A 26,710-nucleotide genomic window follows, 5' to 3' on the forward strand; every position below is an offset into this window, starting at 1 on the left:
AATAATAGAGCTAAGATACAATAAAACTTCTTGCATATAAATCCACAATGAATACAGTGAAACCACCATCCAATCAAACTCACAGAAAACCGACCTCGAGCATGGCTGAGAAATCTTTGAAAACGTCTATAGTCCGATACAACTCAAGAACGCAGCGGCTTTTCCGCGTCAAAGGACCCGATTCCAGCTAATGGCGTCGGCCGATTTTCAAGAGCCTGCTATTGTGACAAAGCAGCAAGGCTGAGTAATCTTTGCAAACGTCTATAGTCCGATGCAACTCAAGACCGCAGCGGCTTTTCCCCGTCAAAGGACCCCCTTCCAGTCAATGACGCCGGCCGATTTTCAAGAACCTGCTATTGTGACAAATCAGGGAGTGGTTACATGAAAGGGGATAATCCCTTCCCCCTATTGATCAGGGATAGACCCCTCTCTTCACTATGGTGCCACTGCCTGCATTGTCACGCTAGAAGGATCGTGAGAATCAGCCGATGCCATTGGCTTTGCGGAAGGGGGTCATTTGACGGGCAAAAGCCCCTATGTTCTTGAATTGTATCCGACTATAGTGAGGAATCTGCGGACCGACGACTGGCGCACTTATATCCAAGCACCGAGTCGCCCCGCGTTTTAAAGCAGCACAGCAGTGCATTGCGGTGCCAGCGAGCAACGCCACTGCGATAAAGCCTGCAAGACTAGCCCGCATGCCAGCAATCCCGATGCAGACGCGGCACGATTAATTACGCACGTGCGTGGCGTTGACTAAACTGTGCCACCGACCCTTATGCAGCGCCAGCAACGAACCGCCAGTGCACAGGCGAAAAGCGTGTTGCAGGGATCGCTCGCTGAAGCGAAACAATCAATTACGCCTCGAAGTGGTTGTGTTTCACGGCGCAACCGAGAAGCAAGCGAGGCTATAGTGTGTGCTATCGACCTAGCTCCGCGGAGGGTGTACCTAGCACGCCACGGGCAATCTGTCGAACGTCGGAAAGAAAATCTGAACCTTCAAAAGAACGAAGTGGTGGCGGACGTGCTCTTTTCGCCTTCAGGCTGTTTTCAATTAGAGATCGCTTCGCCGTTCCGAGCCTCAGTGCGGAGCAGAACAGGACATTTATAGTCTAGGCTTGTCTAGTAAACTTGGATTTGGATACGTGGGTTTCTCTTTATATCAGGCGGTCCTTAAGAAAAAAATACATCCTGTTGCATCTGGGTTGCAAGCCCCAAGGGTAGCGTTGGCCTGGCGGCCTGGGGCAAAGCTGGAAACATTCGAAGGTCCCGGCAAAGGATGAGTCGACTGGCAACAGAACAACTTATTTATTCTGGCATCTCAAAAAGAGCAGCCGGTCAGGGCGACCACGTTACTCGAAGGAAGGAATCGAAGGCTCTCTTCGGGCCTCCGGCGCAGCTGTCTTTATATACCCTCGGAGTCGAGGGCAAGAGGGAACGGCTTGGGAAGAGTCATCCGATACGGCGACGCTTGAACATGTTCAGGCGTGACGGGCGCGTCCGCCAGGCCGGCGCCGGTCAGACCTCCTCGCCTCCCAGTTGAGGAGCTCCTCTCCCCGGCTGCCGCGCTTTGACAAGCGTGGGCAAAACAAGCACACACACACACGCACGCACGACGACACGTGGCACTGAAACATGCCTGGACGCGCTTGGCGGGAGGCGTTGCGGCAGCGATGAACGAAGCCGCGGCGTCCGTTGCATCCGCGCCGGCTATACCGCGCGTCGTAGGTAGGCGAGACGTAACAGACCGCCCCGCCGGGAGAAGGAGATCCCGATGGTCAGGGGACTGCATCCGCTGTCCAGAGGGATGTCGCTCGATGATGCTCGTAATCGAAACCGATCGTCCCTCGACGTTGCTTGAGCGCAGCGCACAGAGAAGGCCTCGTTCTCGGGTTCAGGATCACATAGGACACTGTAACGTCACTTCGGGAGAGTTGCCATTTTTGTGCTCGTTCCCAGCAAGCGTTAGAACTACGCCGAAACGCAACCGCTCAGTCAGCAAGCACGAGACAACCCTCACTAAGCTCTGCCAGGCTCTTTCCCCTTTTATACTACTGCCTAGTTCCTTACAGTAGTCAAGCAGCACTCAGAACGCGTCCACAAATTGGAAAATTGCACTAGAAAGCACATAATCACTTTGAAACACTAAACAAAAGCAATATGTTAAAAATCCTGCCTCAGGAAGAAAACATCAGTAACCAACAACTTTGAGGCGGATTCCTACGTTAGGGGCTTCGACTTAAGCCATCGGCGTTACCGTTGAGACTCCCCTTTTTGTAACGCACCTCAAAGGAATATTGTTGCAAAGCGAGGCTCCAGCGCAGGAGGCGGCCATTTTTGGGAGATATGGTCTGCAGCCATTGGAGAGGGCAGTGATCCGTCTCAATGATAAACCTCGAGCCGGCTAGGTAGCATGACAATTTCTGAACGGCCCACACGAGACACGCACACTCTTTCTCGGTGGCGCTGTATGCCTGCTCACGACAGGTCAGCTTACGACTAGCATACAGGACGGGGTGTTCCACTTCTCCATTGTCCCTTTGGCACAGTACAACGCCCATGCCTCGCTCACTAGCATCGCACTGAACAACGAACCCTTTGGTATAGTCTGGCGATCGTAGCACAGGCTGGCTTGTTAGGGCGCTCTTTAGGGCGCTAAAAGCTCTCTCCTTTGTCTCGCTCCAGACGACTGTTTGGGGCTCTGTTTTTCTTAGAGCATCCGTCAGGGGAGCCGCGATATCGGAGTACCTGGGGATGTACCTCTGATAGTAGCCGGCGACACCCAAGAACGACCGAATATCGGTCTTCGTGCGCGGTTGCGGGAAGTCTCGCACAGCGGCCACCTTTATTTCAGAGGGGCGGCGACGACCCTGTCCAATCACGTGACCGAGGTAGACAACCTCGGCCTGTGCTAATTGGCACTTGGGAGCCTTGACTGTCAAGCCCGCTTCGCGCAGGCGGGTTAGCACTGCCCGCAAGTGTGCCATATGCTCAGACCAGGATGCGGAGAATATCGCTACGTCGTCTAAATACGGTAAAGCAAATTCTTCCTGTCCCCGCAACACTTTGTCCATGAGGCTTGAAAAGCAGTATGGCGCGTTCTTCAAACCAAAACTCAAAACTTTAGGACGGAATGTTCCCATTGGTGAAATGAACGCCGCATACCTACTAGCCTCCTCTGTAAGTGGAACCTGCCAATAACCCCTGACAAGATCTAGGGTGGAAATAAACTGAGCGCTACTAACTTTCTCAAGGCGCTCCTCGATGTTAGGGATCGGATAAATTTGATCCTTAGTGATAGAATTAAGCCTGCGGTAGTCGACGCAAGGACGAGGTTCCTTGCCCGGTACCTCAACTAAAATCAAAGGGGAGGTATAATCACTCTCACCCGCCTCAATAACACCGAGCTGTAGCATTTTCTTTACCTCAGCCTCCATAATATCGCGCTGGCGGGGTGACACCCGGTACGCCTTGGATCGTACTGGCTCTGGCGAGGTAAGTTCTATATCATGAGTAAGGACAGAAGTCCTACCAGGCCTCTCAGAGAACTGACCTTGAAACTCTTGTAAGAGTTGGTGTAGTTCGGTTCTCTGCTCAGCTGACAGCGGTGCTTTAATGATTAAGTCACTAATGACCTGATCAGTGTCTTCCCTGTTCGTCACTGAGCCTAGTCCCGGAAGCTCGACCGGAAGCTCTTCGGGAACGTTTACCATCATACACACCACTGCTTCCCGTTGTCTATAGGGTTTGAGCAGATTACAGTGGTAAACTTGTTGTGCTTTCCGTTTTCCTGGCAGACTCACCACGTAGTTAACATCCGACAGTTTTTGAACAATCCGTGCTGGGCCCTCCCACTGCACGTCGAGTTTGTTTTTTAGCGATGTGCGCAATATCATCACCTCATCGCCCACCTCAAAACGACGGGCCCTGGCTGTCCGATCATAATAAACCTTGGCCCTCTGCTGGGCCTTTGCCATTGCTTCACCTGACAACTCCTGTGCCCTTCTTAAGCGTTCGAGGAGACTAAGCACGTACTCGACCACGACTGGGTCGTCGCCCCTGCCTTCCCACGAGTCTCGAAGCATGCGAAGCGGAGACCGCAGCGAGCGACCGTACACCAGCTCAGCTGGCGAAAACCCCGTAGCCGCATGCGGCGCGGTCCTTAATGCAAACATCACCCCAGGCAGACACAGCTCCCAATCACTTTGTTGCTCAAAACACAATTCTCTCAACACGCGCTTCATGACGGAGTGGAGCTTCTCAACGGAATTCGACTGTGGGTGGTACACTGAGCTGTGTAACAGCTTTACCCCACACCTTTCGAGAAAGGCTGTCGTCAAAGCGCTGGTAAACACTGTGCCCTGATCTGACTGGATTTCCGCAGGAAAACCAACTCGCGCAAATATGGACAGTAGTGCATTGACTATCTCAACTGAGCTGAGATCTTTAAGCGGCACTGCTTCAGGGAACTTTGTCGCTGGGCAGATCACAGTCAAAATGTGTCTGTACCCCGTGGCTGTTACCGGCAGAGGTCCCACTGTATCAATAACGAGCCGTCTAAAAGGCTCCGTAATGATAGGTACCAACTTCAACGGCGCCCTCGATTTGTCCCCTGGTTTGCCAACCCGCTGACAGGTGTCACATGTCCTCACAAAGGTTTCTACGTCACGAAAACACCCTGGCCAATAGTACTCTTGCAAGAGACGGTCCTTAGTCTTCTTAACTCCTAGGTGTCCGGACCACGAACCGCCATGCGACAAGCGCAACAGATCCTGACGGTAGCACTGAGGCACGATCAGCTGATCGAACTCGACTCCTCTGCGGTCTAGATACTTCCGGTACAGGACCCCACCTCTTTCCACAAAACGAACATTTTTCTTGGCGATACCTTCTTTGACATTGCAGCGCATGTTTTCTAGGCTGCCATCCTTTTTTTGCTCTGCTATCAAAGCCGACCGGCTGACTTTTAGCAACCTATTAAGTCCATCGGACGTAGGCGCGATGAGCAAATCTGTAGATAGCTCTTCTAATTTTCCCGTGTCGGGCATTTCCTCTCCAGTACCTGGTGCCTTCAGCGCTACAGGCTCAATTTTATTCAGTTCGGACGTGCTCTGAATATCAGCTTGCTGCGCCTCCGACCCTTTCTCATTGCTCGACAACGTCGGCCCCGCAACTACCGCCTTTGCAGCGAGCTCCCGAACTCTCGATCTGGTTAAGGCCTGAACGCTAGCCTCACCAAACAAAAGCCCCTTCTCGCGCAGGAGGTGATCGGACCTGTTCGAAAATAGGTACGGGTACTGGGGGGGGCAGCCTAGATGACACTACGGCCTCCGTCTCAAGTGCTCCGAAAGGTCCTTCAATAAGCACTTTTGCTACGGGTAGACACACGCTATGAGCTTCCACGGCTTGCTTGATCCATGCGCGCTCGCCCGTGAACATATCGGGTTCTACGTAAGAGGGGTGAACTACATCCATTGTAGCTGCGGAATCACGAAGCACTCGGCACTCTTTCCCGTTCACGAGGAAGTCTCGCATGTAAGGCTCGAGAAGCTTCATGTTCTCGTCAGTGCTACATAATGACAAACACACGACTTCTCTTTTTGTTTCTGGACACTGCGCCGAAAAGTGACCCGGCTTCTGACACGTATAACACACGCGCGCTTGCCTCGCCTCGAACCGCTTTCTGCGTTCGGCTTCGGCTGCCGCCGTCTCCTTACGTTCCGTCGGACTGCTTTCACTCGCATCCGCACTACGCGTGTCCCCCCTTGCTCTCATGGGTGTGAACTTCGGCCTCTCAGACTTGGAGCCAAATTCACCCTTTTGACCGTCCTTAGCTCCGCGAGCCCGACGCGTCACAAACTCCTCGGCTAGCTCGGCGGCTTTAGCCACTGTACTAACGTCTGGCCTATCCAAGACCCAGTACCGCACGTTCTCAGGTAACCGACTATAAAACTGTTCCAGCCCGAAACACTGCAGAATTTTCTCGTGGTCACCAAACGCTTTCTCTTCTTTGAGCCACTCCTGCATGTTTGACATAAGCCTGTAGGCAAACTCTGTATATGACTCATTTCTGCCTTTTTCATTTTCCCGAAACTTCCGACGGAACGCCTCCGCTGACAGCCTGTACTTTTTTAGCAGACTCGATTTCACTTGGTCGAAATCCTCTGCCTCCTCTCTCTTCAAGCGAGCGACTACGTCGGCCGCCTCGGCGGGTAACAAAGTGAGCAAGCGCTGTGGCCACGTTTCCCGAGAGAACCCCTGCTTCTCGCACGTTCGCTCAAAGTTAACCAGGAACAAACCAATGTCCTCTCCAAGCTTAAACGGCCGCATCAGGTCAGTCATTTTGAACGATACCCGTTCTCCTGCACCGTGTGCCTGACTTCCATTACGAGCGCGTTCCATCTCTACCTCGAGACGCTTCATTTCCAAAGCGTGTTGACGGTCGCGCTCGTCTTTCTCTTTTTGTTCTTTACGTTCGCGCTCCTCTTTTTCTTTTTGCTCCCTCTCCTCAATGGTCTCAAGGCATTCCGACAGCTCGTCATCCTCAGCCTCCAACTCAAGAATAGCCCTTAGCAGTTCTGGTTTTCTGAGTTTGTCTGAGACATTCAGACCCAACTCTCTTGCAAGCTCCAGCAATTTCGGTTTGCGCAACGACTTCAAATCCATGGCTGCTCCGAATGCTGCTTTCTCTACTGCCTACTATTGTCTTGCCGCAAACTAACCCGGCAGCAACGACAACCACAATTACCAGCTCTGTTTCTGACACTAACAAAAGCCTGGCAAAACTCAGAAGAAGAAAGTCCCGCACTCACCAAACCTCGCAGCCAAGAATTCAGCGCAGTCGTTCCGCTGCAGGCAACCAGTCATCACACAGGGCTCGTTGCACTGCTCCCGGATGGTCGTTGTGCTGCTCAGCATACAGTTGAACGCATATCTTCGCTGCTGGCCTCCGTTGTCGGGATCTCACCGCTGGCAACCAGTTGTTGCATCTGGGTTGCAAGCCCCAAGGGTAGCGTTGGCCTGGCGGCCTGGGGCAAAGCTGGAAACATTCGAAGGTCCCGGCAAAGGATGAGTCGACTGGCAACAGAACAACTTATTTATTCTGGCATCTCAAAAAGAGCAGCCGGTCAGGGCGACCACGTTACTCGAAGGAAGGAATCGAAGGCTCTCTTCGGGCCTCCGGCGCAGCTGTCTTTATATACCCTCGGAGTCGAGGGCAAGAGGGAACGGCTTGGGAAGAGTCATCCGATACGGCGACGCTTGAACATGTTCAGGCGTGACGGGCGCGTCCGCCAGGCCGGCGCCGGTCAGACCTCCTCGCCTCCCAGTTGAGGAGCTCCTCTCCCCGGCTGCCGCGCTTTGACAAGCGTGGGCAAAACAAGCACACACACACACACGCACGCACGACGACACGTGGCACTGAAACATGCCTGGACGCGCTTGGCGGGAGGCGTTGCGGCAGCGATGAACGAAGCCGCGGCGTCCGTTGCATCCGCGCCGGCTATACCGCGCGTCGTAGGTAGGCGAGACGTAACAATCCTTAAAGGAACCCAGAAAGGGGGTCTCAATAAAGTTGCGATATGTCTGGGACGTCAAAAGACGACAGTTCATAATTATCCCCCAGCATGAATTATTTTAATACGTTTTGTGGAAGCTGAGTTATATGCAGACGAAATTTGAACTTACGCGTCTTCGCGCCTTTCCCTCTCCTCTCGCATGCCAAAACGGCGGCGCTCCTCCGCCGGCCCCACTCACTCGGCCCCTCCCCTACTTCCGCCGGCTGTGGCGCGCGCGGAGTGGCCGCGGCCGCGGTAGCGCGTGACGTCTGAAGGAGTATGGCGCTGTGAACCAATGATAAGCCCCGGCTGCGGACGTCATTTGCAAGACGTGACGTCGTCTGCCAGGTTTTCGTGCGAAAGCCCGGCACCGCGCGTCGCCGCGAGGTGCGAACGCGGGTATTTTTAAAAATGTATTGCAAATTTCCCCCTCGCGTCTGAATTCTCGCGCGCGGCATGGACGCTCGGTGGCCTGTACTCTACATAGTGCAAGCATTTTAAAGCCAAGCTCAAACACCCCTTTCTGTGGCCTTTTAAGCGTCCTAGCCTATTCTGTAGGAATTCCTACAGTCTTCTTACTTAGTCTTCGTAGATAAGTCTGTCGAAAACGTCAGTCGACGCTCGAGTCCGCACCAACCATGGCATCTGTCTTTCCGATATCCGCCAAATCAGTGGCAGCCAAATTGCCACCTATAGTGGCCGGAGCGGCGGAAAACCCAAGAGGCTGCTCAAATTACATACTCGAGTCGATGATGACGATGACGATTAATTCTGATGGCGCAACGCTATTGCAAAGGTACCTGCGTTTACACAATGTAAACTCCAAGACCCATTTTCCAAGCTTTAATCTCAGATACGCCCAGCACCAGGCCGAGAGAAAGCTTATACTTGTGTCACCAGCGAGTACATGGCGGCATTGTGGATCGAACCCCGAACCTACCGTTCTAGTCGACTAGAGTATAGTATAGTATAGTACAGTTATCGAGTATATTAAGATAAGGACCGCCATCGAGGTCCTATGAGGATTTTTTGTTTTCTATGCCATTTTTGTGCAGGATGTTTTAATAAATTTTCAATAATAACGATAGCAACGCGCTGAACTTTTTTTACGAACAAACAGAAACGAAGACACAACACAAAGAGCGCGAATAAGCTTTTAAGTCTTTCTGAGTCAGAAGAGGTCTTTTTTTGACCTTAATTAGCATTGTCATTCATGGTGTGCATCATAATGCTTGGTGTAGGGCGTGTTCTGGTTAACTAATACTGACTGGTGAAGTTTCCAACTGCTGCAGTTAGTGTCTGATTTACTGAGAGGTTTATAGCGAGTATTTTTAGATTTTCGAAAATGCTATTCTCGTCGCCGCTTCAGCGCAAGGAATTTTGGGCCCCCACACAGGCGAAACCGAAACCGCGCGGCCGGAGATATATAGGAGTGTTATAGCCATGCCTACTAGCGCGCATCACACAGCGGCGCATATGTCACCTGATCATGTGAGAGCATGTGACAGGCATGTCGCTGTCATTGCTTACGGTAGGCTACGAGCCTCTAATTAAATGGTAAGCCTAATTCTGTAATAGTTAAAACGGTAACTATTTAACACATTAGTGAATATCCTGCAGGCATTAACGCGTCTTAGCTGTATTCTGATGCACACCACCGCGGTGGTGTTCTGTTCAAGAAAGCGTTCCTCTAACTCAAAAGCCGATTTCTAAAACCTCGTACGTGTCTTAGGTGGAACAGCATGTGTGTGACAGGCAATGTGTCGACACTAAAGAATCACCCTGCTTTTGCAAGAAAAGCTGTAGTTTTTCTAGGGAAAATATCGTATACCACAAGAGGTGGAAAAAGGCGCTTTTGCGATATCGCAAAGTTGCAAGCCTTGAACAAGTAAATATGTGCAGAAGCAGAGCGGTACAGTATAGTACGGATATTATACACCATATATTAAAGTGGAACAGAGTGTATTATGGTATACATGGTAAAGGAAGCAGCTGGCAGAGGACAGGGTTAAGTGGAGAGACATGGGAGAAGCCTTTGCCCTGCAGCGGGTGCAGTCAGGATGATGATGATGACTATTATTATTAAAGTAAGCAGTTGTAGAGAATTCGCAGCGCGTCCAGTAATATTATACGGATATTATACGGTGTAGTAAAGCGGAGCACAGCGTATTACGGTAGATAGTAAAGTAAGTAGTATACAGATAACGTACAGCACGTACAGCTGACTATAGTTCTGAAATATTTCGGAGGTGCAGCACGTTTAAGCGAATTCAAGCATCACTTCTCTTCCAAATGGAAGAGCTACACAGGAAAGGCGATTACAGTAGAAGAATGCTTTCACATTCGGCACATCGTTTCAATTACACTTGCTAAAATGAAACCTCCAGAAAACAACGGTGCTTAGAGATCCAGGGTTCCACACATAGGTTTCGCGTTAAAACACGGCACAGACGTGGCCAGATGGGGCAACACGTATCAAATATATATATATATATATATATATATATATATATATATATATATATATATATATATATATATATATATATATATATATATATATATATATATATATATATATATATATATATATATATATATATATATATATATATATATATATACCACGGCTAAACGAGACAAACTTTGGTGCCATTTGGTCATTGGCGGCAAGGAGCTAATTTAGACAAAGCAGGCCACTTGGAAGGCTGCTTAGGAGAGGCCCCGCTGCTGCGTAATTCTTGAGGAGATGATTACGTGGGAGAACGGCGGGTACATACTCGTTTACACCCAATTGCACTCGGGTTCAATTCAATGCGATTCACTTCTCACATGAGTACAGAACGTTTAGAAAGAAGCTAGTTGTGGGTGCGGTTTTTGATGCGTTCTTTTTTAACCGCCGTAAAAAAACACATGTGAATTAGAGTGCAAGCGCGCCGCGCGGTCATCAGATTGAACATGCCCTCTGCAGGGCAAAGGCCTCTCCCATATCTCTCCATGTAAACCTTCCCTGTGCAAGCCGAGGCCACCTTATCCCCGCTACCGCTTTAACCTCATCCGCCCACATCATACCCAGCAATTCTGGACAAAAGCATTTTTTTGAGTGGGAATTACACTGTTTATGAACGCTATTTTTTTTTTCATATAATGTGAGAGTTCACTATAGCAATCAATATATCCGCAGATCCCCCGACGGCAGTCTTGTATCTTTTTTTTTTTCTGTTCACGTTTTTGCTCCCGTCAAAAGCACTCCCCAACGGTTTTCTAAGGCAGTCTTAACCACTGGCGTAGCCAGAAATTTTGTTCGGGGGGGGGGGGGGGGGGGGGGGGGGCTCATGTTTCAGCGCGGCCTCCTCATAGAATTTGTGGAAGGATCAAACGCAACAATAATAACTGCATTGACATTGCTATTGACAGTGTCATTGTGCATTCGATAACGCTACGCACTGTCTAGACAAGGGAAATATGTATTTTTTAAAATAAAATAATGTATTCGTATCTCAATGACGTATCTCAAAATCTCAATGACGCTGTCTATCGTCCCAGTGTACTGCGCAGCAGCAGCTGTCACCGGTCATGTATTGCGAGTAATTGCACCGGAATCTTAGTCGCAACAGCGAGCCATCGATAGGCCCTTGAAAGTTTGCGCTAGGATGGGCCCCCTGCGTTACATGACTCCAGGTGTATGGGAGTTGCCACGAAATCCAACCAGAGTTAGCAATGTTCGCGCCAAAATGTCTTTTCTAGTCTGAAAAAGACACATGTAGATGGCAAAATCCTGAATGATTTCCGGCGCCGGTGGTTGTTTTGGTCAGCGGTGCGTGACAGTTCAAAAAAATTTCGGGCGGGGGGGGGGGAAGGTTGAAGCCCCCCCCCCCCCCCCCCCCCGCCGGCTACGCCCCGGGTCTTAACTGTTCGATGCGGTCGCTGGAAACACTTGAAAAGATAGATTTTGCTACACATCAGAATAATGGACCATTATCTTCAGTATTTCCATAACATTGTCCCAGAATTTTCCATTTTTCAAAAATATTGCCCGAGAAAGCTGGACTTGTTTGTGCCGCCCCCTGTTACGCTACCCTCCTTCTGGAATACAGGTTATTCGCTTAAAGGACGCCCCGCGAAGTGCACTGGCAGCTAGCCATTGCGTCTACCTGCGCCGCATTGTGCGACGCACGCACCTGGTCTCGGCAACACGGAACACTCCTATGTACACCTTTTCCCATTCGAAACTAATAAAGCGATGCGATAAGATAACGTACCTCCGAACAATGCAAGCATAATACGCTGCGCTGCTCGCATCGCGTGCATTGGCGTTTCCTTTTTTTTTTCTTTCGGCATACACGGCAACGCACTAGACTCGCCCCTTGTCAACACCTGCCAGCTACAACACATGTTTCGCAATGGACCGCACTGGACGCCTCAGCTAGTTGAACTCGTCGCCATGTGGCGCTACTTAAGTAGGGCGGTGGCTTCCGCCATAGCGCTAGCAACTGGCATGACTGGCGAATGCTCCTTTATAAACGTATGCTCTTTACATTTTTGAAGCACCGCCTCACCAACTGAACAGTTCCATACGAAAAACTCTTATGGAATCATGGGAGAACACATGCAGTCTATATGATATGGAGAAATACATGGAGAGTTAAAAGGTCTCATTATTTTTCTATATGGTGGTCATAAGCTATCCGTACGGTTTCGATAAGACTTCTATATAGTGTGCATGACGTCATATAGATTCCCCAAGTTTCCTAACGCGCTATCCATATAGTCCAAACGACTCTATATCATCCATATAATCTATATAGATAAGATATGGAATTATGAGGCTCGTCATAAGAAAAGTTTCAGCAGAGTCGAGCTTAAAAAGAGGGGAAAAATTGTTGGCCTATTTCCCGCAGCACTTTCGCAACCTTCTTACGGGGCGCTGTCTAATGGGGATAGCGGAAGAAGTAGGATTGATTCATACCAACTGATTGATTTGCTCCTGAGGCTGTCAGCGCCACATCCGCTACGAAGCGCCACGTCGTGTGCTCTGTGTGGCAGGCTAATGTCACAGAAGAACTTGCTTTGGGGCTAGTTGGTTCATGATTGAAGTTCCGAAAGGCGCAAAATACACACACACAGGAAAAAAGGGGGGATGACACAAAGAGGCGCTCTTTGTGTCATCCCCCCTTTTTTCCTGTGTGTGTGTCTTTTGCGCCTTTCAGAACTTCAGGCTAATGTCATTCTGCGTCGCCCTTGTGTGCAGACAGCTCGAGCGGCTTGGCGCGCAGACAAAGAGTCACCCCGCCGCTACTGTTATGCAGCTGCTACAGTACAATGAACTAGAACGATTCAATTTTAGAACTGCACGCTTGGAGACAACGCTTGCGCTCCCCTTTAAAAGCCTGGCTTGCCATATCGTACTCAGCGCTTACATGAACTCGACCACGTCGGGTCTAGTCGGTCTCAAGTACGCGCTAGCGTGTCGGAGTGATCGACTGCCGGGACTGGGTATACGCCAACCAGGCAGCAGGGGAGAGGTGACTTGGCAGCGTGCAAACAGTACTTAACCGTCTCCACGCGTGGCAACAGAGTTATGCGCAGCCGCCAGCAGGCGCCGGCTTTCTACTCGCGCCTCTAACCCTTACAAAAATTTCTTGAGGCGGGCTATCCTGAATAAATCATATATAGACTGAATAAATCACCCTATAGGCTGTCCGTAGACTTCCGTCTATAAAGTCTATAGACTCTGTAGACAAACCCTCGAGAACAGTCTATAGACAGTAAAAATCCTACAGACAGTCCGTAGACAATCTACAGATTTATGGCCATATGCACTTTTATAGACAGTCTATAGACCATGAATAAATGTAGACCATTTTTGAAAGGGAAGGGCGCACAGCGACTGGCTTGACTCGCTATAGAACCAACTCAATGTAAACGAGACGTGGTCTAGATGGGTGACCTCGCTAAGCTCGACGCCCGACTCGACCTGCTCGTGTGAAATGGCCCCGCGGGAAACAGCAGCGGGTTTCGCAGCGGAGTTTTTCAACAAGTATAATCATACAGCTCTGGCTATATTACTTTCACACTTAATTCCGTCGAAGGATAACAACAAGCGTAGGACGAATTTTTTGGTCTCCGCAATCGTCACCGAGGCTCTATAGGCCTAATCAGTGCAGTTTCTCTCTCTCTCTGAACTCCCTCCGTTAGTGTCGTGGCGCTAGCTGGAAATTGGTTTTTGTGGAAAGGAAATGGCACAGTATCTGTCTCACATATCTCGGTGGACACCTGAACCGCGCCGTAAGGGAACGTATAAAGGAAGGAGTGTCGTGTTCAAGGATCTATCAGAAATGTTCCGCCAACAGCGGGGACAATGACAATTTTCGATTTAAACTTGGTTGGTTAAAACAGAATCCTTCAGTAGCTTTGAAGGACTCTGGTTAAACGTTGAATAAAGCACCTTGGCATGGATCAAGACACAAACGCTAAATAATGACGTGGTAGCTGAAATCACGATGGGTAAAATAAGATTTAGCGGGAAATCTAACGCCGAGTCATATTTTTTAATAAATACTTTTTCCCTAATTAGGGCATGGGAGCGGGTGCCCCCTCAAATCCGCCTCTGCCCATTGATACCATGCATTCAATACTTTTTCTCGTTATCTCCAAGCGGCATGAGCTGGTTAAGGTATAGGCCGCAGAGTTTTCCCGAAGCGCGTGCAGCGGCACGACAATCGCCACTCCCCGCACGACAGACCCAGACTGACCAGCTAAGAGAGAGAGAGATGAAAAAAAAGAATGAAAAAGGAAGCGGCAGCCAACACGCCGCTCGCGTCTCGAAAGGCGGCAGCAGCAGCAGCGAGCCGCGTCCGCGCACGCGACGATCCTTTCAGCCCTACCCTACCAGCTACAGGGCCGCACGCGAGAGCCCGTGTCCGTGCTATACACACAATGGCGACCGGAGTGTGTTCCGCAGTGCACGCATCCTCCGGTGGCATCCCGGGTCGCTCAAGAAAGAGCGCCTCATCCATTATACATGAGGCCCCGAGAGCCAACCGAGACACGCAAATGCGCGCAGCGTCGAAAAATAACAGGCGCGCGCCCAAATGCAGTGCCCGGCTTTGCAAGTGCTCTCATACCGGGTGCGTCATTTTATTACAGTATTCACTGAAGTCCCAGAGGCCGCCATTTTGTTGCCTGTGCCTGTGCAGTGGGAAAGGCTGCAGGCGTGATCCTATATAGGATCATGCCCAAAAATTTCGGGCGAAAGTATTTTTGAGCGGGAAACCTTTAATGAACGAAATTTTTTTCATATAATGTTAGATTTCACCATATCCATCAATATGTCCGCAGATCACCTGACGCCAGTCTTGGCAATTGTTTTTTTCTATTAACGTTTTTCATCATCGGGCCTGCACTGCTGAAGCTACGCGCTAGACAACAAAATGGCACTCGTGACGTCACGTGAACACCCCCCCCTCCCCCCCTACAGAAGGATACGACTTCAAAAGCAGCAGTTCGCAATAACAATCCTTTAGAGGTCGCTAGGTGACATCCTATCTGAAATGTCCATAAGGCAGCAGGTATACCACCCCCTATATTCATCGCTTATATTGTTCATCCTCGCTGTACAGTAAGTAACCTCTTGCCCGTCTCCTTGTCGCTCCGCACAGAGAGCACACTAGGCCTGAAGATAGGCCCCCACAAATAAAGGGCCCGCTAGGTGCTGCATCACTCCGTCAGAAAATTACAGCGGTAAACGATATCAACATTTTAACCCTTCCGTCCTAATAAACGAATCAGAGGTAACAAAACACTTGAGCTTATGATTTCGCTTGAATATTACCTCGTTGTTTAGGTAGCAACAAAAGCTTTTAACAAAAGAGACTATTTATTCGCCGCGGAGGAACAGTACGTGGCGCGGTCATAAATGAGGACGGAGCATGGCTGCACCATTCAATTAGGTGCATCTGCTTTTGAAATTGCGTTACCTGGTCAGGCGGATGCCTCGTGCAAGCATGCATTTCGAAATAATGCCTCTATCACCTGACACATACCTCGTAAATTTTAAACTGCGTGCCCCGTATTGCAAATACTGTATACTATTAAAACACTACACAGGGGCATATTTTTGCTAACAAATATGAAAAATGCACAAGTGACGATTCAAGTTACCGGTAAACATAGGCGATGGCCTACCATCTCTTTACTGACCCTTGTTGTAAACAGCGGCTGTAACGAATTTTTTAAGAATAAAAAATAAACGAGGAAAGCTGTATCTCCCTCGTGCGCGCGCAAGGCTGCGGCCAGGTGAATAGGAATCGTAAGTATTCTGTCACCTCTAAGCTCCTTAAGCGCTCAAGAAGGGGGTTTTCATTTAAATATCCCTTAACTGGAAAAAAGAATTGCTGGGGTTCAACGTGCCTTGAACCTAGTTATACGAGCGAAAGCTCTGTTAAGCATGGTCTCCACTGTCTCAAATCAAATGCCAAAGGTCAAGGTCAGGTACCCAATGGCCACGCAGTTCGATTTGACCTTGTGAGGCGCTCAAGGTCATTGTCTTATCCACATTGAAATCGGAAGTTGTACCCCGAGGAGCGGAGCTCTCGCTCTAAGACGCGAGGTGCGATATAGAAGTCACACCGAGCGTTTTCAGCATCATTTCATTTTGTCCTGCGCAGCGGGCGACAGGAACCGAGCACTTCCCGTTTCCAGCATCGTCTGCTTCTATCCAATTTAACAGAAGCAAAAACTCGATTGAACGGCTTCGGCATAGTTTGCTTCTACGCTGTACAGCAGCAGACGACGTATACAACCGCAGAATAACGCTAGGCGGCGGTGTGCTCACTGTCCTGATTTGCTGACGCTAAACCTTTCAGTTCCCGCTGTGCTACATTGTTTTTTTCGTAAAAACGAGCTGCAAGGAGCATGGCGGGGCTTAGCCGCGGCTTCCGTCGTTCGAGCGCATCTCAGCCGACGCCGATCTAGCGGGCCAACGTGCGACGCGATGTGCCAGGAGCAACAACAGCGACGACACCTCAGCAGCCTTGAAAGCCACGCGACGTCGAGTCCGGCTCACGTATACGCTTTATGCAGATCTGTTTCCCCAAGCGCCCCACCCTGTACGCATATAGAACCTCCAGAGAGAGAGAGAGATCCTTGGCGAAACTCGTCTGCGACTCTCGCGAGCAGACGACAGCGATGTTTTGTCTCCGGAAAACGAGAGTATGGGCTTGTAAGAGAGCGCGAAAAACAAGATAATAAGACAAACAGAAGGAAAACCGAAGAAAAAACAAAGATAACTCAAGAACATGAAATGTAAGCAGACGGGAAAAGAAGCCAGGCTGTCCCACGGTGCACCGGAAGTGCGCGCTGGAGCGAAAGCGGAAATCGTCTGCTTTGCTCAGCGTTCTGCTGCCGATCTGTCGCGCGGCCTTTGACGCAGCGCCACTGTTTTGCGACGCCAGGCGATCGGTATATATGAAGAAAACACACATAAACACCTACATAGACACTGCCGGTAGCGTCCATTGGTTCACGGGCAAAGATGTATTGTTTGTCCGGAAGCGGCACTGACGTTGCAAATCCTGTTGCGGAACTGACAACGCGAGCCATGTTGGCTTCGTGTGCGCGCGAAATCCGCCCTCGAATAGAAGCGTTGCCAGCGCACCCTGAGCGGCACTTTGAGCAAGCGCAGGTTTTGCTGAACGCGGCGAGGACAACGTGCCGCCGGAAACGAACCGAAAAAAGGGACAAGTGCATATTCGTTTGTATTGGCTGAGAACACGGTCTGAACAGCCCTTCCACTCGTGAAGGTGGTGTACTTACTTGACTATGGCAACTGAAGGCTTTTAAGGCGAAAGCCTTTATAGGCTCATGACTCGCCAGCGGGGATGTTTGCAGGAAAGTGTGACACGATAGCTATCAATCAAACTGATGACGTCATCAAAATAAAACATAATATAAAGCAAAACAATTAAAAATGAATGAAAATAAAATGAAAGAAAAATAGAAAATGAAAAATAAATAAACTAGCAATAACAACGTTAAAAATTAAAAGTACAAGTCGTGGAAAAAAACCTGCGTTCTAGAAAGTTCCATGCTTTCGCACTTTTCCACCGAAGCGCCTTGTTTTTTTTATCTTTTTCATGCGAAAGCAGCACAACTCCCATTACGAGTGTGTGTGTGTGTGGGGGGGGGGGGGGGGGGGAGGGGTAGACGTCAATGCACCCGGGGACAGTAATGCTTTCGCATTCCCACTAGTAAGCAGTCTCAAGTTTCTCTGAATTTTTTTTTCTACCATCGTCACCTACAACGGTTGCACATGAGTTTTGAACAAAAAAAAAAAACATACTTGACGAGGACACCAGAGCAGTCCTGGTGCCTCCAAATGGCAAAGTAGACGGCAAATCAGACGGCAGGCACTCTAAACCTCTCTCCGACAGATGGCAGAAGGGCAGAAAGAGTGATAGAAAGATTTTTAAAAAGACTCTGAGGACAATTCCACAGAATTTTAGTTTTACAATGAATGTCGACTGCTTGTCCCCTACCCGCAGCTTACGAACAGATTCATCACATTGCGAGCTGCCCCTCTATTTATAACGCTCACAAATCACCAATAGTGCAATAGCAGGCCTCTAGAATTTCGCCTCCATCGATATGCGACCGCGGCGGCCGGGATAGAGCTCGCGTCTTTCGGATCAGCAGCCGAGTGCAACAACCACTGAGCCACCGCGGCGGCACCTACACTTTTCTCATTTAGCTATTGCCGCAGGCCACTGCATAACATTTCAGTGGGTACCTGCTCACTGTGGCATTATGGCTAATGAAAAAGCAGATGAAGCGGCCCGTAAGGGCCATCAACATCAGAGATACATTCGGAGTTTTCTCACGAAATCTGATGCGTCCCAAATGGCTAAAAGTTTTGCGTACGAAGAAACGTATCGGCTTTGGAGTTTGCCGACACATCAGTACCAATTTCTTCACTCAATCGACCCACATCTTAGATCAAGACTCTCACCCAGAATTCCTCGACAACTCGAAACACTTTATCACCGACTTCGTCTGAATGCTGCATACACAAATGGCCTGCGATACCGTTTTGGACAAATGAACAGTCCGCATTGTGACAACTGTGCTTCGATAAAAACTGTGGAACATATCCTGCTCGAGTGCCCTGCGTATGCTAACGAGCGTGCGTACTATGAACATTGCATGCAGAAGCTCTGCCCAGTGCCCCTAACAATGGACAAAGTTTTAGGCCCCTTAGCCTGCTTCAGGCAACAGAGACTTGCAATGAACTTTCTTTTTACATATTTAAAAGACATTGGACATCTCGATAAGCTCTAAATTCACTTGCAGGTTACCTTCATGCATTCTTCTTGCAGTGAACTTCGTCAGCCCATTCGTCGGACTATGCACTCCATCATTCCATAGGTTACATCAATACTCGCCACTGCATCCTTAGTACCCATTTCATGGCTGCATTTTATCTTCGTTTTTTTTCCACCTCTTCCACGCTGCTCTCCTTCAGTCTTTATCTCCCAAATTCCCCTCCCTACGTAGAGTAGCATGCCAGCGATATTGAAACGCCGGCTAAATTCTCCGTTTCTTCATTAAAGAGTCTCTCTCTCTCTCTCTCTACACTTTTCTATAGACAGCTAAAACATTTGTATGGTTCCGAAGCTACAGCTCTAGTGGCATACATTTTTCAATGCCTGGCAATAAGCATCGCTTTGGGCGTGTATAGACCATGATAAAAGTCCATAGACGGACAAAACTTTTACCATGCCGTTTTGTGCCACCCCAGCAGAGGCCAGCGACAGCAAAGCAGTAAAAGAAAATGAAGAGAGGCGCATGTCGCTCTTTAGACCACGAAGGAGATCTGGAAGAAGAAGAAGAAGCCACCACCGGTCATCTGGCGGTGTTCCGTTAGTCCAGATCGAGCCCAGGCAGGAGAGACGGCACCGGTTGCGCCCTTCGAACCCCCCTCACAAGGGCTGCGCACTGCCCTGTGACCCCGCGCACCATGAGCAGCACCGACATCAGCCAGAAGATCCCCGCGGGTGGTGCGCCCCGCGAGGCGGGCTCGGCCACCAGGGTCCAACAGCGGGGGGCCAAGCAGGCTCCCGAGAGCCCCGCCGTCCAGGCACTCAACAAGCTGGGCCTGACCCTCTTCCAGCTGGTAAGCACGGTGACTATCGACGGTTGGATTAGGCTTAGTTGGGTGACTTTAGCCCTTGAGCTACACTAGACACAGAGAATGTGAACACGGGAGCTTAACGGACTCTGTGTCCTGCGGGCTTAGTGTGGCGCAAGGCATTCAGGGTGACAAGGTCTCCCCTTGTTCCTCGCCCTGGAAAGATGAGATTACTGCGACAGCTTGTGGTGAACCTCACGCCCCTGCTAGCATGACACTCCCAGCCCTCAGAACCACCACGCCACAGGAAAGTAAAACCATTGACAGGAAAGCAGCGGGATCACTGATTATTTCCATCTTGGCAACAGGATAGAACGAACTGGAAGTACAGTCTCAAAAGCAACTTGTTTCCTCGGCCTCTCCACTGGTCGAAGGGGCCATGTGGGTGTGAGCGCCTTACAGTGCGCATGCGCTGTAGGCTGGTATGGGCCCACGCTAATGCGTCTCTACATGGCTAACACTTTTATCCCGGTGGAGGCACATAAACATGTGCCGATGAAGCCAGCTGCCGGCTACGTACGCAAGCGCACCCTCAAGTGGCAGGCATTCAGCCGGTCCAGTGTACGCCTCCGGCGGTATGTCCCCGCTATGCTAAAACTCTATGTCGGGTACCCATGAGGCAATATTCTCCACAGACAACACGTGGTGGGCGCATGCGCGCAGGTGTCGGCCCACCTGGAGCACAACGTGCTGCTGTGCCCGGCTGCCGTGGCCGGCGCGCTGCTGTCGGCCCAGGCGTGCGCCCGCGGCGAGACCCAGGCCCAGCTGGCGCAACTGGTGGCCGACGCCGGAAAGGCCGAGCACCTGCAGGCGGCCGTGCTCACCACCCAGCAGGCCATCGAGCGGGGAGCAGCCAACGCCCAGGCCGCGATGGCATACAGGTCCGCTATAGTTGCATGGTTCTCGGTGCACGCATGCTTATCCAATAAGCGCTCCTCCCTCTACGCGTCGCCATGTTTCGCTCGCTGAACGGTCGTGGTGCACCGTAGTGCAAGCGCAGTGGCACAAGCTCGCCGCACCTGTTTGCAACAGCTACAAAGCAGGTGTTTTGACATCTGCATGTACACGGTGCAATTATGTCCAGATGGCCCAGGTGGGGGCGCGCCTGTCCCATTTTATAGGCTATCTGCGCATGCGCTGTTGGCGGCTCGCGTTTGCGGTACACGGTGACGGCACACTGTATAGCGCTACGCTAGAGCCCCCCAATGACGCGGGACGCAACGGACGCAGGCTCGTGGTGAGCCGCAACCTGGAGGTGAACGAGTCGTGCGAGCAGCTGCTCATGTCCCAGCTGCGCTGCAGCGTGGACAGGGTGGCCTTCAACGCCAGCGGCGCCGAGGACGTGGCCGACGCGGTGAACGACGCGTTCGCCGCCAGCAGCCCGCTGCTGGGAAAGGTGCTGGCCCCCGACGCCGTCGACCCGACCGCAAAGCTGCTGCTGGCCTCGGCCTTCTACTTCCGGGTACCGTCTCTGTCATCATTCTCAGCCGGTACCTGAGCAAGATGCAGGCTCTTCAGAGTGCTCTCTCTTCCACCATGACCAGCTGAGCCCACCATAAGCGTGTGCACATTTTCTGTTCACTGCTCTTTCTCCGGAATATCCATGTGCTGGCTCCGGCTTGGTGTCTTACCTTAGTACACTCTAAACAAGAATACACATATTTGGGAGCAAAGGGGGAGTAAGCTGTCCTCTAGGTGCGCTGAGAGCACAGCTTAATCGCTCTTTACTCTTTCCTGTTTACAGCGTACGCACCACGTATCCAGCCAGGGGTGCCACTTCTTCCTCTCGATTTCGGTTTAAGCGTCATCAGCGGGGTACTTACAGGGGTTTGCGAATATTCGAAATTTCTTAATAGCGGCACCAGTATGATCCTATTTTATTCACGGAACGGATCCGACTGTGGAAGTAATAAGTTATTTGAAACGATTCGGATATGTTTTCGAGTATTCGAACAGTTTTCGGATAATCGGTACGAAGAAACACTATAATTTTCTCGGGCGACTGTTCCGTGGGGACAGGGCCAACTTCGACGCTGCACAACGTGCAGTCGCAATAGGTTTACGGGATGGGTGTAAACCGTGAGGTTGGAACAGGAGACAAGGGAGGGAAACCGGCGAGCGCTGACCTTCAGCTGACCCAACCTGTTGTGCCAGCATAGGCAGTGCAGGTGGGGAACTTTCATTTGTGTTTCTTACTTGCAGCCCTCTCTAATGTATGTCTACTGACCCAAACCGCCACCACGCAGTCTACGCGGTGAGGAAGCTCACACATGAACGACACATAGGGCGACGCAGCAGGGTTCGAACAGTGGTTCAGCTTACCCTGCCACAACACCCGACATCTGAGGCCACGACTCATAGCTCGCGCCACTCTCACCTATAGACTGGGTAGAGTGGTTCATTCCCTTGTGGTTAGCAGTAAAAAAAGTTAATTTTCCAACGCGTAGCAAAAGCGGTCATATAGACTACTGCTATGCTGCGTTCCCCTAGCGAAGAGTGGGTTGAATCTTATCGAAGCTCTTAGCTCCGAAAGTTGTAGCCCAGCACGCGGAAACACCTACCTCGCCATTATCACGCCGCAAGCCGAACCGAATATATGCACTAATATTCATTCGCATTCGATTCTGTTGCTAGCCATGCACTAGGCAGCAAAGCTACACTATTTGTATATTGGATTGGGTTTTCAAAAAGTACTAATCGCACACCCCATAGTATTTGCAGTCAACCTCTGTCTGCGTTCTGTGTGACTATGCACCGCTCTATTGAAGAGGTTTTCGCACCACTTGCAACCACACTTCGTAGATCGAACGTAGAAGACCATGCCTTAGGTTAACGACTAAGACACGTTTACACGCCAAATAATACGCAGCGGCTGCGAGGGCTTCGACTCCAGTCCCAGGTGAAAAGAGAAATGGGATGGGTTCTTTATCAGGAATATTTTTTCGTTAGTCCTTGGCTTTACACAACACGTTTATTGTACTATAGAGCCGCACACCAAAACACTACGTACACAGGCGTTTGTCCGTTATTTGCATTTCGGCGCCACTGAAATATGCCCACTGCGGCCGGAATCGGAGAGGCGGCAGCGTGCTCCAGTATCAGAACGCGACGTGTTAAGATTTCCATAGTTGCAATCAGTGATCCAAGCGCACTAAATCTGCAGACCTAGCTCTGTACGCCTCCTGCGCACGTCTAAAATGATGTGGCAGCGGCAGAACCCTTCAAAGGCCTTCAAACCATTGGCGTCACTCTTTTGTCATAACGAACGTGACTGTCAGCTCTCTTGCACCTGCCGGAGCCGCCTGCAGGTGTCAATGTTATGAATCATGATCATGTGTCGACGTCATTGAAAGAGCATCCGTTGGAGGGCCCCTTTGAGAGGCACCTGCCGCTTTGTTTCATCTGACAACAGCTGTTCAGCCAGTGACACGAATACACCTCCCGCGGGACCACGTGCGCAGGGCGTGCTGGATCCGCCGTTCCAGCGGTGCGCCGAGAAGCGCGCCTTCAAGCCGAACCTGTCCACCTCGGTGGAGCTGGAGTACGTGGGCGGCACCGGCAGCTTCCTGTACGCCGAGCTGGAGGAGCCGGTGGCCGCCAAGGCGCTCGAGCTGCCCTACCGGGCCGGCAGCGTCTCGCTGCTCCTGCTCGTGCCGGACCGGTCACCGCGCCTCAAGGACCTGCGCGCGCAGCTCACGCCGGCGTTCCTCGCCAAGCTGCACGCTCTGCTCAGGCGCAGGACCGTGCGCGTGGAGCTGCCCCTCACCAAGGCGGAGGCCAGGTACACAACTATCTGCCGCCCCCTGCTACGCTTGCCTTCTCTTGGAATCCACTCCGTTACCCTTAAGGACCAGTGATTATCTTCCCATCGCATTACAGGCCCTGCCCAAGCCCACTTCTTCCTCTTGGTTTCAACTATAGGATGTCATTAATGCGCCTTCGTTCCCTCAACCACCCACTCTGCTCGCTTCCGGTCTCCTAACGTTACACCTTCATTTTCCTTTCCATGGCTCGCTGCATTGTCCTTAACTTAAGCTTATTCCCTTTTTACTCCTTCCTGTTTCGAGTACAGGCTATGCAGACACGCATTCGGGATGGGTTCGAATCTTCTAGACGCACCGGCTGAAGAAGTCCCCTTAGGAATGCGGAATGCACACACTATTCAAGACGCCGGTGCACCAACTTGTCCACAGTTCGGAGTTCTAGTAGTTGTCGCCATCCAGACACGCGACATGCCACTGCCATTAGGTTTCTTAGTCCACGGTGAAAGAATCGAAACCCCGACCGCAGCGGAAGGATTTCGATGGCAAAATGAAAAGATTCACAGAGACACCTAATTACATTGTGTGTTGCCAACGCGAAAGCAATAAAAAATTCACGGGGAACTTTGTTGACCTCAAGTGCGGTGAGGCGAAAGCCTTAAGCGCGGTGTTGATGCTTGTGTCACTGATGTGAGATTAAGATGTTAAGTACAGAATCGTTTGTGAATCTTAAATGCTGGAGACACAGGAGGGCGTTTGGAAGGCATCCGTCTGATTCGACGCCTTTCTGCAAACACTCTCCAGCATCCTAGACAAGAACTACACATGCGTTGGCAGGAAGCAGCGTAGTCGTTAACACGCTCGGCTGCGGAACGGAAGAACGGTGGTTCGAATGCCATCGTGCACAAGGGTTTTTTTCTTATCGAGTTGAGTGTCACGGACGGACGGACACCGCGGGTATGAGCCATTGAGGTTTTCGCCTTAAAAGCTGCTGATGCCTGTTTGAGTAGTTGACGTCATTGCCGGTCCGGTGACGTCACTTTCCTCAGGGCAATGGGGAATGTAATGAACGCGATGATACATTTTTTTCCCGATGAGGCTTTTAATACCGCACTAAAAAGGCAAGAAACGTCCGTATGCAATGTCATATCAGTGGATGTCAAGAAATTCTAAAAGTCGAAATTGATTGGAAGCTAGTCACTTAGTTATATTGATTTTAATGGCGCAAAAGCAACTGAAGCTATGGTGGACCAAAACTGATTGCAAGCTTTCCGCAGTACAATTCCTTCTCCCATTCCTTCCTCCACGGTGCGGTTCGAGTTTCCATCCTGTGCGAGACAGTAGTTGCTGTGTCTTTTCTCTATAACCCTATAACACCCCCCCCCCCCCTCTTTCCTCCAGGTACACGCTGAACACGACGCTGTTCCGCACGGGCGTGCGCCAGGCCTTCATGCCGGGGGCCGAGTTCAGCGGCCTAGTGCCCACGGGGGAGGTACGCGTGGGCGACTTCCTGCACAAGGCCACGCTGGTGCTGGACGAAGGGCGACCGGCCGACGACGACGCTGCCCCCCGGCAGGCGTCCTCGACAGCCGCACAACAGCCGGCCGACGTCGAGTTGGCCCTCACGCGCCCCTTCCTCTTCGTCCTGCGCCGCAGCGGCGACGGCTGCATCCTGCTCGTCGGCGTCGTCCGAGAGCTCAAGGAGCCGCAGCAACAGTAGAAAACGCGCAGATTGGGCCTCCGGAAACCGCCTCTTTCTCGTTCATGCACTCTAAGCAGGACATGAGTGAAAAGAGAGAGTAAGTTGTCCTCACTCCCCTTTTTAAAAGCAGCTGGAGGACAGCTTATTCCCTTTGTACTCCCATATAGGTGCATCCTTGTTTAGAGTGCACTTAACATCCTCGGCCTGTCCGAGATTACACGCCACCACCGCCCATATTGACTGCTTCTTTTTTTTTTTTTCAACAAGAAGCTGTACTATAAAGACATGTGGAGGGGTCGGTCTGGTTAAGCCGTCTCAGGCCTGCTCTTTACTCCACGCTGGGGAAGAGGGGCATACGGGAAGACGGAACTGAACTGGGGAGAGCGTCATGAGCACGTTGGCCAATAAGCGCCGGGGCTAACGTGTTTGGTCAGCATGAGATCGGGTCGAAGACATTTTCCCGAGTGTAGCAAGTTTTCAGCTGGTCTCGGTCCGTATGTGCGGCACGGTTCGAACGATGATGTAGCCATAGGAGGGTACACTTAAGCTCAGCCTTAAGGGTCTAATGCGATGGCAATAACAGGTTATCTCCCATATAAGCACAAGGCCATAGCTGAGTTTCCTCTTCAGACTGCGCCAGTTGCCATCCACTTCACGTGGCGATGAGAGGAAACAACTTGATGATGAAATCGGGGTTTCCTGATGACCCTGTGCTTCTAACTCGCAAACATTCACGTTACTCGAGGAAAGGAGAAAGTTAACTATTTACAACATTAAAACAAGAAACGAGCAAGGAGAAAACTATATGATAGACGAATTCAGCCCCCGTTCAACCCAAAGCGCTTGTTTTTAAACCCTCAGTCTCCACCCTTGGCGGGGACAGCTACCAATAAGATTACAAGCGCCACACCTCACCAATCAGTGGTTAGGGAAAGGAACATAAGGTTTCAGCCAACTAATCAGATTGGGGAAACATTATTTATTAAACAATTGTCGGGGAAAGTAAGGCCAAAACACTGCAATTCCCTCGACCAGCCAAGCACTTGGGAAAGGAGAGGTTGGAACCAAACTCCCGAACAGCACATACACGACTACGATTTTCCCACGGCACTCACGGAACAGCAGTTACTGCATTCCCAACATTGTCATCTGCTTTCTCATTCGCAGACGTGCGTGCGAGACAAACGTATGTCGAAGAGACGACCACTCCAATTCTTTACAGAAAAAAAAGACAGCTGTCGAGCAAAGAATTCGCTTCATGGTCACTTGATGCTAGCCAGACGGATCTCCTGCATTCCCGAAGTCTCGGCAACCCCTTGGCGCCGCACACATGTCGACCGCTGTACCTGCCTAAGCTTGTTCAAGATGGGTTATATCGGTGACGGCGCGAAGAACACGGACACCAGCTGCTGCAAGAAGGAGAGACAGGGGCGGGGCGGGTCGCTTTGTTGGCGACGCGCTGATGACAATACAGCCGCCGCCGTGTCCCCGTCAGGCGTCCTCC

General features: G+C 50.8%; 2 protein-coding genes across 2 annotated transcripts in view; one reads left to right on the plus strand and one right to left on the minus strand.

The window, feature by feature from the left end:
- Nucleotides 1–26,710, minus strand: part of LOC144132753 (uncharacterized) — a 344,373-nt gene that overhangs the window by 212,827 nt on the left and 104,836 nt on the right. The gene's annotated exons all lie outside the window — the stretch shown is intronic.
- LOC144135074 (iripin-3-like) lies at nt 19,438–25,328 on the plus strand. Its single transcript, XM_077667832.1, has 5 exons — nt 19,438–19,728; nt 20,407–20,624; nt 20,974–21,205; nt 23,205–23,524; nt 24,906–25,328. Exons 1-5 carry the CDS (start codon nt 19,573–19,575, stop codon nt 25,222–25,224), a joined length of 1,245 nt encoding a protein of 414 aa, XP_077523958.1. The 5' UTR covers nt 19,438–19,572; the 3' UTR covers nt 25,225–25,328.

Source organism: Amblyomma americanum, chromosome 5 (genome assembly GCF_052857255.1).
Source record: "Amblyomma americanum isolate KBUSLIRL-KWMA chromosome 5, ASM5285725v1, whole genome shotgun sequence".
NCBI classification, from domain to species: Eukaryota; Metazoa; Arthropoda; class Arachnida; order Ixodida; family Ixodidae; genus Amblyomma; species Amblyomma americanum.